This window comes from Verticillium alfalfae, genomic scaffold (assembly GCF_000150825.1).
Source record: "Verticillium alfalfae VaMs.102 supercont1.9 genomic scaffold, whole genome shotgun sequence".
In the NCBI taxonomy this organism is placed as follows: domain Eukaryota; kingdom Fungi; phylum Ascomycota; class Sordariomycetes; order Glomerellales; family Plectosphaerellaceae; genus Verticillium; species Verticillium alfalfae.
Window position 1 is genome coordinate 477,135 of NW_003315030.1, and position 9,280 is coordinate 486,414.

General features: G+C 59.5%; 3 protein-coding genes across 3 annotated transcripts in view; 1 reads left to right on the forward strand and 2 right to left on the reverse strand.

Annotated features, from left to right (window-relative positions):
- The window catches only part of VDBG_07101 (sulfite oxidase), a gene marked incomplete at both ends in the record, with an annotated part of 1,894 nt that extends 1,218 nt beyond the window's left edge, over positions 1 to 676 (reverse strand). The window contains one exon of the mRNA XM_003002484.1: positions 29 to 676. Coding sequence (XP_003002530.1) covers positions 29 to 676 — 648 coding nt within the window. The remainder of the gene's footprint in view (positions 1 to 28) is intronic.
- A 998-nt stretch (positions 677 to 1,674) lies between these two features.
- VDBG_07102 (predicted protein) lies at positions 1,675 to 7,058 on the reverse strand (the record flags this gene model as incomplete). Its single annotated transcript, XM_003002485.1, has 3 exons — positions 1,675 to 2,526; positions 2,602 to 3,019; positions 3,148 to 7,058. The coding sequence occupies 3 exons, from the start codon at positions 7,056 to 7,058 to the stop codon at positions 1,675 to 1,677; spliced, it is 5,181 nt and encodes a 1,726-aa protein (XP_003002531.1).
- Positions 7,059 to 8,164: 1,106 nt separating this feature from the next.
- Positions 8,165 to 9,234, forward strand: VDBG_07103 (protoheme IX farnesyltransferase; the record flags this gene model as incomplete). Its single annotated transcript, XM_003002486.1, has 2 exons — positions 8,165 to 8,916; positions 9,099 to 9,234. The coding sequence occupies 2 exons, from the start codon at positions 8,165 to 8,167 to the stop codon at positions 9,232 to 9,234; spliced, it is 888 nt and encodes a 295-aa protein (XP_003002532.1).
- Positions 9,235 to 9,280: the final 46 nt, after the last annotated feature.

Here is a 9,280-nt window from a genome sequence, read left to right on the forward strand (position 1 = left end):
CGTTGCGCGGCTTCGAAGTCATGATGACCAGCCTCTGGTCGCGGGTGGGATCGTCTCGGAAAGGGTCCTCGATAAGCTCTGCCGGGGGCTGCCCATCCACAAGATCGGCGACGTCGATGAGTCCGATCATGTACTGAGCAAGAATCTCGCGAACGTAGGGGGCCTTGTGGACGGTGAAGATGTTCCAGTAGGGGTCAATGCTGCCTCCAGCGGCGCGCAGGATGACGTCGCCTCCAGGATGTGCTCCGATCCAGTCTGTAATGTCGTAAACCTTGTCCTCGTGGGTGACCCACGGCCTCTCCGAGTCGGGCCCATGTTCCTTGACCTCAGACAACCTGAAGCGAGGTTGCTTGGGGTCTCGACTGTCATTGCTCTCAGGGGGCGGTGGCGCTTCGTCTTTTGTGGTGCTCGTCGGCTCAGAAAATCCAGCGAATGCTGACAGCAGCCCGGCGCTGGCGATGAGGGTGACGGTTGCTGGCCTGGCGCGGCGAGACGTCCTCCACCAAGACGTTCGTGGTCTGGACGACGGCGAGGACGACTTTGGTGGGGCGCGAGGTGAGGGCGAAGTGTGAAGGTATTGGCAACGTCGGGAGGAGGGGCGCACGGTCGAGGCAAAGTATTGTCGAGTCGTCGCCAGCTGCGAGATTTCGCAGGTCAGGCGTCGAGGTGCCTGCATTGGGCGTTGAGTGTGACGTATTGCTGGTCGTTGCCTTTGTTGGTGGCGTTGTTCTTGATTTATTGGAGCTGGTGGTACTGGCGGGTTGCCGTCGGTGCAGGAGGTCTCCTTGTTGAAGCTGTGAGGAGCAAGTCAAACGAGGCGCTGTCGGGAGGAGAGAGGGCAAGGGAGGTTATACGTAAGAGTCAGTTCCTAGTTGGTGTCTGTGAGGCACCTCGTGACGATGCGTGGACAAGGTAACAGGGATGCCGGCTCGGGGTTTGATGGGGCCCAGTTCAATTGGAACGAACGGCGAGGCAAGAGATAATGAACCCTTTTTTTCTTATCAGGTGGACCGCGATCGGCGCAGGGTCGACTACCTCCCCGGTACAGGTACCTTTGTACCTGACTTGGTGCCAGGGGCGAGCGTAGTCAAAAGCTGGTCAGGTCAATCGGTGAGGAGAGCAACGACAATGAAACCGTGACAGATGCCGGGAGGTCGCCGACCTTCTTGTACACCGATGCTGCCTGCACCTCGTATGACTGAAGAGGAGAGAGAGGAGCGAGAGGAGCAAGGGGAGAAACCCAAATGGTCACCGGGCATCGTTGGTGTCTCGGGTCGGCGACTTTGTTACGTATTGTCATGTCCCTGTCCGTGTCGCCTGCCCGATTGGAGATGCGTTTCGGCCGATGGTTGCCGCTGCCGGTTCCGCGACTCAGAAGGTGCGTCGCTTGCTCCTCCCTGTTGGCGGCATGCACCTGCCGCTGCACCTGTGCTGCACCCGTGTCGTCACCGGCATTTGCTGTTGGCCGCACCTGTCCGGCTTGAGCTGTTGCTGATCTAGAGGGGCAGCTGCCACCGGCTGGTCAGGGGTAAGTCCAACTCACTTGACCATCACCTGAGAAGTGAACCACAACCCCAGAAGGTACGGAAAGGAACAACATGCAATAATATCTAGGTATCAAAGAAAAGCATCACCAAACCCCTGATATCCGTCGAATACTTCATCTCGCCTTCATCAGACGTGCTTCATCCTCTTTGCCGTCCGGGCTGAGTCCTTCTTCTGCCTTTCTCCTTCTTCCTGCACCTCCTTCTGCACCTCCTGCTGCTCCATCGCGAGCTCCTCCTTGCTCGGTCGATAGGATGGATCAGTTTGCGCGTCGCCTCGCTTTCGCTTGCTGCTGCTGACACCGCCACCGCTGCTAGTTCCGCCATTACCCATTGTCCTACTGGAGGCTGGTGTTTTTGGTGTAAGGTTGGCGCGCTTTTTTCCGGCTTGACTGCTTGGGGCTGTGTCGCCTTCATCGCCAGCATCACCACCGTCTTTGTCACCACCGCCTTTGTCACCATCACTACCACCACCGCCATCACCATCGCCTGCGCCATCACCATTACCATCACCTCCGCCTCCGCCGTTTCCATCACCATCACCTCCACCGCCCCCATCCCCTCCATCATCACCTCCGCCTCCGCCGTTTCCATCACCATCACCTCCACCGCCCCCATCCCCTCCATCATCACCTCCGCCTCCGCCGTCACCACCATCTCCACCGCCTCCATCATCGCCTCCTCCGGCCTGGGTCCCCCCAGGTGGCGGTGGCGGGAACGGCATCCCCCAAGCATTGCTGTTCTCGTTCCGGTTCGGATCAAACTCCCACGTTGTTGTGCTGCGCGCAAAGTTCCCATCAGTAGGGTAAATTGTCCGCGCGTATGTGGGATGGCCTGTCGCAAAGTTCCTCCTCAGCTTGGTGATTCCCCCCAGGTTGGTCATCTGCACCTTAGACAAGAAGCCCGACATGTTAGGAACGGAGTTGGCGTCGCTGCCCCGCTGGTAGGGGACGCGGCAGCTGCGCTTCGGGTCACAGTGAGCCTGTGCATGTCTTGTCAGTAACCCATCGTCAAGTGTGATGGAGAGGGTAGGTGAAGTATTTTGTGTTAGACGTACCATGACCTGCTGCTCCCACGAGAGCCTCCCCGGACCAATATTATTCTTACGGGGCATCTTGCGGAGGCATCGTGAACAGTAGTCTGTTTCCACAACGGCGAAGTCGCCTTGGGGGAGCTCTTTCGGTAATGTCGTTTCTTCTCCAGGCGTGTTCTCCTGAGGCGCCTTCTTTCCGCTGCCGTCACCGTCACCGCCGCCGTCACCACCGCTGCCACCTCCGCCACCGTCACCACCGCTGTCGTCCGAACTCTTTTTCTTCCCTGCCCTAAGCTCTTTTGCTGCCCTGGCCGCACTCGTGCCAGACGCGATCTGTCCCGGCGTCTCGAGCTGCCACTCCTCGCTGCCGTGCACCTGCTTCTTGTGTAGCCGCCACTGCTCCGGCGACATGAACTTCCCATGGCACCACACACGGCGAACGCTGTAATTTTGTAGCCGCTGTCGAGCCCGTACTCTTTGGGGTCCCACAGAGGGGGGCCCTGCCTGAATGGATTCTCCGTCGGGGGGGTGGTTTTCTGCCTGCTCGAGTTCATCCGGATGTCGTTCCACAGGTCGAAAACGTGGCACTCCATGTGCGGCTGCTGCTGGGCGCGTGAAGCGAGATACACTTGCGTCTCGCCTTCAGCGACCGGCGCCGTGAAAGATAGATCGCACAACGGACACGTTTCGAGGGGCTTATCATCATTGTGGTCGGCCTCAAAGTGCTGCAGCACGCTTGACGCGTCAAGCCCAACAAGAGCCGCTCTGCAGACGCCGCAATCCTGCGGCGGGTCGACGACCGAGTCCCGCGGTCCCTGTTTCTCCCACCAAGCAAGGGGCGGCAGGAGGGCCTTCGTCGCCCTGTGGGGCAGCCGAAGCATCTCGTTGAAGGCGCGGGGTCCGTCATACTGCTCATCGTACGGTCGCGTCCACTCGCGCCAATAGTCCTCATCATAGAGATCAAAGGGCGTCATCTGGCCTCGTTGCACCTGCAAACTTGGATGCACGTGATCGTTTCGGCAGGTGTTGATATGTACCTTTTTGGCCTCAATCACGTCCTCGACCTTGTCGGCCCCGGGCAGGATATCAAATTTCAGCTGACAGTAGGGGCAGAAGGTGCCAATGACGCTGAAGAATGCGCCACAGAACTTGCGGTGCTTGTCAACGTACTCGTCGGAGTACTGGCCGAGCGAGAGTCCGCAGGATTTACAGAATGGCTTGCCCGAGTGGGCGAGCCCCCTACAGCGGTGGGGGAGCTTGGCCGTGGGATCCCAGTTCAGGGCGTCGTTCTCCGTTTTCCACACATGAGAACCGCACGTCTCGCAGAAGGTGCAGGCACCGGCACCTTCAGCATGGGGCACACATACCCGGTCGTGGTGCCGACGGTCCTTTGCATCGTTGAGCATACTGTGGTCGCGCCCGCAGCGGTCGCAGAAGCTAAACTCCATCTCTTTGGGGTTGGCCCTGTTGGGTGGCAGGCGAGCAACCCTGAGGTCGGTAGGCCTCTTCACAACTTGCTCAAAGATGGAGTTCGGCTTAGCCGTCCACGAGAAGGGTTGCGGGATGAGTGTTCTGGTGACGATGGCACCATTGGCCTCCTGCTGCTGCTGCTGCTTCTCGATGAACGGGTCCGTGACGGGCCTGTTGGCCGCTTGCTTGAGGACAGAACGTAGTTCCGCTTCGTGCTTGTTCTTGAAGTGGCGGTCTCGCTGGGGCTTGTCCCAGTGCTCATATAGCTTTTCTGGACACCACGGACAGTTGTTCGTCGTGTGCTGCCTCAGATGTCTGCTGATCTTGTCCATCTTGTCAACACGGTAGCTAAATTTACAGTTTGGGAACGGACAGAAGGCGATTCTCTGAATGTTCAGGTTCCGAAGCTCGTGGAAGTCTCGCTGCATCCGGGCCACCTCTGTCGGCGTGAGCGTCCCCTTGGACAGTACAGGGATCCGGCCCTTGCCTGTACGCAAGATGGCTTCCCGGGGAGGCGCGTTGGTGGGGATCGAGGGGTTGTACGTGCCTGAGTCCCAGATGCTCGGTTGCCGGGCCCACGACAGCTCGCGCTGGTCAATCTCGTGCTTGAGAAATGGTTCTTCGTCCTTTCCCCAAATCTCCTCGTCCGTGAGAGGTCTGTCCTTTGGCTTGCCATTGTCTCCAGCCTTGGGTCCGTTCTTGGAAGAGGGGCCCAGCTTCTTCTTCAGCTCTTCGAAGACGGGATCGCCTGGCTTGGGCAGCTTCTCGAAGCCTATCCGCTCCCGCCACTGGTTGACAAGGCCGTAGCGTGGGCCCCAGGGGTGCGAAGAGCTGTTGGAAGCCGTCATACGCTCGATGAAATCAGAATGATTATTTGAGAGCAGCTCTGCGGTGATGACTTGGCTCGTCATCTGGCGACGCATGGCACGCATTTCGTCGTGGCTCGTGGTAGGCAAAACGACAAATGTCCGCGTGTTAGGACTATCCACCGGGCCATCGGCGAGACAGACGAGATTGTTCTTCAGCATGGCCATGGTAAGCGCACCGGTTCGCGACGCAGGCTGACCTTCAGCCACATTTGTGGAAGCGACAATGAGCTGCTCGTAGAGCATGTCGACGCTCTCCACTTGCTCCGGAAAGGGAGCGGTCCCCTCCCACCCTTTCAAGCGCAGCTGGCATGTTGTGTCGTCGGCAATGTCGCGCTCATACTGAGGCTGGAAGACAAACGCGCAGCCGTTGCCGTGCGTCTCCTTGACGTAGGCCTGCATGAGTCTGGTCATGTGCAGCTCATGATCCGCCAGCTTGTCCACGTCGCTCTCGCGAGGGTTCCACTGCCCCATGGGCATGGACCGATGGCCCGTCAGAAACTCGTCGTGGGACCACACGAAGAATGACTCAATTTGGGTGTTGGGGTACTCGTCGTGGCAGAAGCTGTCGAGCTTACGACGGAGATTGCTGTACGGCCAAGCGATTTGGAAGGTCCCCCTGGCATTGGCGTTCCCCGGCGCCAGGAGGACGGCGGAGCGGGGTGCTAGATCACGCCGCAGCAGCTGGAGAGTGTGCCGCGTGTCCGGGTTTTGGGGGACCATCCAATGGAAAACATTCGCGTTGGTCTCGTTCCCGCCGTACCACGACGTGGTGACAGGTTGGCCTTCGTTCGTCTTGATATGGCTGCCGTCGCCGTGGGCATAGCGCAGGAGAGCATGGGGACCTCTGCGGCCCTCTGGCGGGCGGCCGAGGAGGACCTCCTGCGCGTTCTGCAGAAAGGGCATGTAATGGTTGGCACCAAAGGCCCAGTACAAATTGGCGTTGCCGTCGGGGCCGTTGAACCACGTTCTCGAAGGCGTGCGGAAATAGGCAACACGGGGCTGCCCCCCAGCGACATGATTCAGCTCGACGAGGGTGTCAAAGGTGCTGGTCGAGGGGATATAGGTCTCGGGCGGACTCTCGCCAGCACGGTGAACAAACCACGCATTCTGCACCGAGGAGAAGTGGTCGGCAATGTAGTTGATCACACCAGCGTGGGTCTGGAAGAAGGTCTCCTCCTGCTTTTGGTGTGTCGTTGCGTTGTATCGTTGGAGAAGAACGTCGCAATCGTGCCCGGGACGCATCGAGAGCAACGCCTCGAGGCCCTTCTCTGCCTCCTTTCTTTTCATGACGTCAATGTAGATACGTCCCTGGAAACCGTAGAGCCAAGTCTGCGAGGGGAGGGATGCTGTTGCGGGGGGCCGGTATGTTCTTTGTTCCTGGTCGGAAACGTCCTTCATGACAACATCACCTTCTGGTGCAGTCTCGGGCACGTCCTTCTTCGGAGATGGTTCTTCAACGTTGTCGTCTGATAAATTCTCGTCGCCCTCTTCTACTGGTAGATTGTCAGGGTAATCATCTTGGAGCTCGTCATCGATGGCGCCGCCTCGCAGGCCGAGAACGGGCTCGGCATCGGTGCCTCGCAGACTCGATGCAGTTACGGGTAGCGTGCTGTACCCTGCCTCTCGCCCCCGTCGGTGGTCATAGCCGTAATTGCGCTGATCGTGAGCGGTGAGAAAGTGCAGAGGCGGGCGAGCCATGCCGCCCTCAGTTGTATTGTCATCAAGAAGATCGAGCCTAGGCCGCTGCGCGTCGAAGAGGTGCGAGATGGCCGGCTCAATGGGCAGGCCGAAATAGAGCATGGCGAATTTGCTGGCCAGCGAAAGAGGATGGCCCCTAAACCTGGTGCGTAAGATGTCTCTGTAGCGTTGCGTATTCTCGTCTTGTATCTGGACGAGGCTTGTGGACTCGGCTATCGGTAAAAAGAGCTTTGCCTCATGAGGTGTGAAGTACTTGTCGAGGACGTCACCGACGGCGACTCGGGGATCAGCGAGAAGGAGCTTGAACTCGTCCTCGATTTGCTTGTACAGTGCGTCCGAGGGGAGGATCAGGGCGTTGTAACGATTCTCTGGCGCCGCTTGTGGGATGTTTGGCTCACGAACGCCATGTCCTCCGAGGGGCAAGCCTCCAACGAGCTGGGTCATGGCGCAAGGGAAATGGGCGAGGGTAAAGCTGGTCTAGGGGGGCATTGATACAGCACGAGATTGCGGCACATACGAGAGAGCGGTATCAGTCGGGGTTGCGAAGAGATATGGGGTTTGGCCAATGGACCCAACAAGGCGGTGACAGTAGTAAAAAGAAGAGAGCATATGACAAGGGGACGCGAATTGGCATCGTGGGGTGAAGCAGGTGCGCCATGTTATGGATGGCAAGGCGGACAAAGATGACCAGGTGGAAGCTTCTTCCACGGAGGTGCCCCATGGAGTCGTCGTGTGGCGAAGCATTGTATTCGTGTTTGAAGGGCGGGAATCTTGATGAATGGAAATCTGCCTTTGTTCACCCTTGTCAACAAAGGCAGGCAGTGTGTAAGGAGGATCTGGGCGTTGCCAGTGTGGCGGAAATTTTGAAGCTCCTTTCTTGATGGTAACAAAGAGCAACTTTGTATGGTAGTCTCCGAAAGCGTCTGGTAGGCCTCGATGGACATTCCAGGAATGCGGATGCTGCGAAACGGGATATCAATGGTTCTCTCGAGGTTGAAGAGCAGACAAAGCAGTGTGGTAGCTCATGGGGACGCTTGTCCTATTGCCAGACTACGGACTCTAGCTCTGAGAGTCGACTTGAGCATCGCTCATCCTTTGCTACCTTACACACTGGCCACATGGTGTGGTAAGAGAAGTATCGGTGGTGTTAGGATGGTAGGTCGTCATGTCTGGCCATGGTATCGGCCATGGTGTTTCGACAAGGAGATAAGGAGAGAAGGAGAGTGAAGAAGAGAGGGGTCCTACCAGCTGAGAATCGGCACCAGCTGTCGACGGTGGATGAAGAGCAGAGGCCCCCTCATTGGCTACACCACCACCATCGATCATGCCTGCCAGACCACGGCTCGGTCTACTTCGGACACCAGCAAAAGTCCAAGGCCTGTCGAACGAACCACCATCACCCATCACCGTCCCATCGCCTATCAATCTATCATCGAACCCCCCTTGGCCATCCGCCGCCCATCAATCGCTTCCCGAATGGCGCATTGATACGGAAACACTTCTTCTACAGGTGATGCCGGCCTGATCGTCGGCCCCCCGCCCAGCCTACCATGCGGCCGCCTGCGCCGAACCGAACCCTCCTTCGCATCAACCTCCTCGATCCCTCCACCATCTGTCGACGATGCACGGCTCAGCTTCGCCCCGTGCTGCGCGCACCCTCCCACGCGCCACTCCTCGCACGCCGTGCCGTGTCGACAACTCCCTCTAGTCGCCTCAGCGCCAGCTACTTCCTCCCCAACAATGCTCTCGAGCGCGCCGCCGCCTCGGCCGTCAAGGCCCGCACACAGAGCCAGAGCAGTCGAACGTCTGCCACTGTCACCAATGACTCGTCGTCAACAACAGCAGCAACAGCAAAAGTCTCGGCTTCGACAAGTCGCCTAGACGCAACACAGCCCCCCGTCAATGCTGAACTACCACATCGACGTCGCCAGGCTGCTCGGCGAGCCGCCGCCGCTGCTGCCGAAGCAGAAGCTGACTCGGGCTCCTCCTCCGCGGTCCTCCCCGCCCAAGATGCCTCCTCGGCCCTCACCACGGTGGCCGCCAGCCAGCCGGCCCGCTCGCTGCGCCGTATCCTCTCCGCCTGCCTCTCGCTGTCGAAGCCGAGGCTGACGGTGCTCGTCGTCTTGACGGCCATGGTCCCCTACGCCCTGTTTCCGGTGCCGTCGTTCCTGTCGCCCGCCGTCACCGAGCTGCCCTCGCTCTCGCCGCTGACCCTCCTCTTCCTCACCACGGGCACGACGCTCTGCTCGGCCTCGGCCAACGCGCTCAACATGCTCTATGAGCCGGCCACCGACGCCAAGATGTCGCGCACCCGCAACCGGCCGCTCGTCCGCAACATCATCGCCCCGCGCGTTGCCCTGCTCTTCGCCTTCCTCGGCGCCGCCGGCGGCATCGGCGCCCTCTACTTCGGCGTCAACCCCACCGTCGCCTTCCTCGGCGCCCGCCAACATCGTCCTGTACGCCGGCGTCTACACGCCGCTGAAGCGCGTCACCGCCCTCAACACGTGGATCGGCGCCGTCGTTCGGCGGCATCCCGCCGCTCATGGGCTGGGCCGCCGCCGTTGGCGAGTCGGCCACGCTCGACGGTCTGTTCTTGTGTCTGCTTCTCTTCGCCTCGTGACGGCAGCTTCCTCGGGGGTGGCTGCTCGCGGTCTCCTCGACGCCTG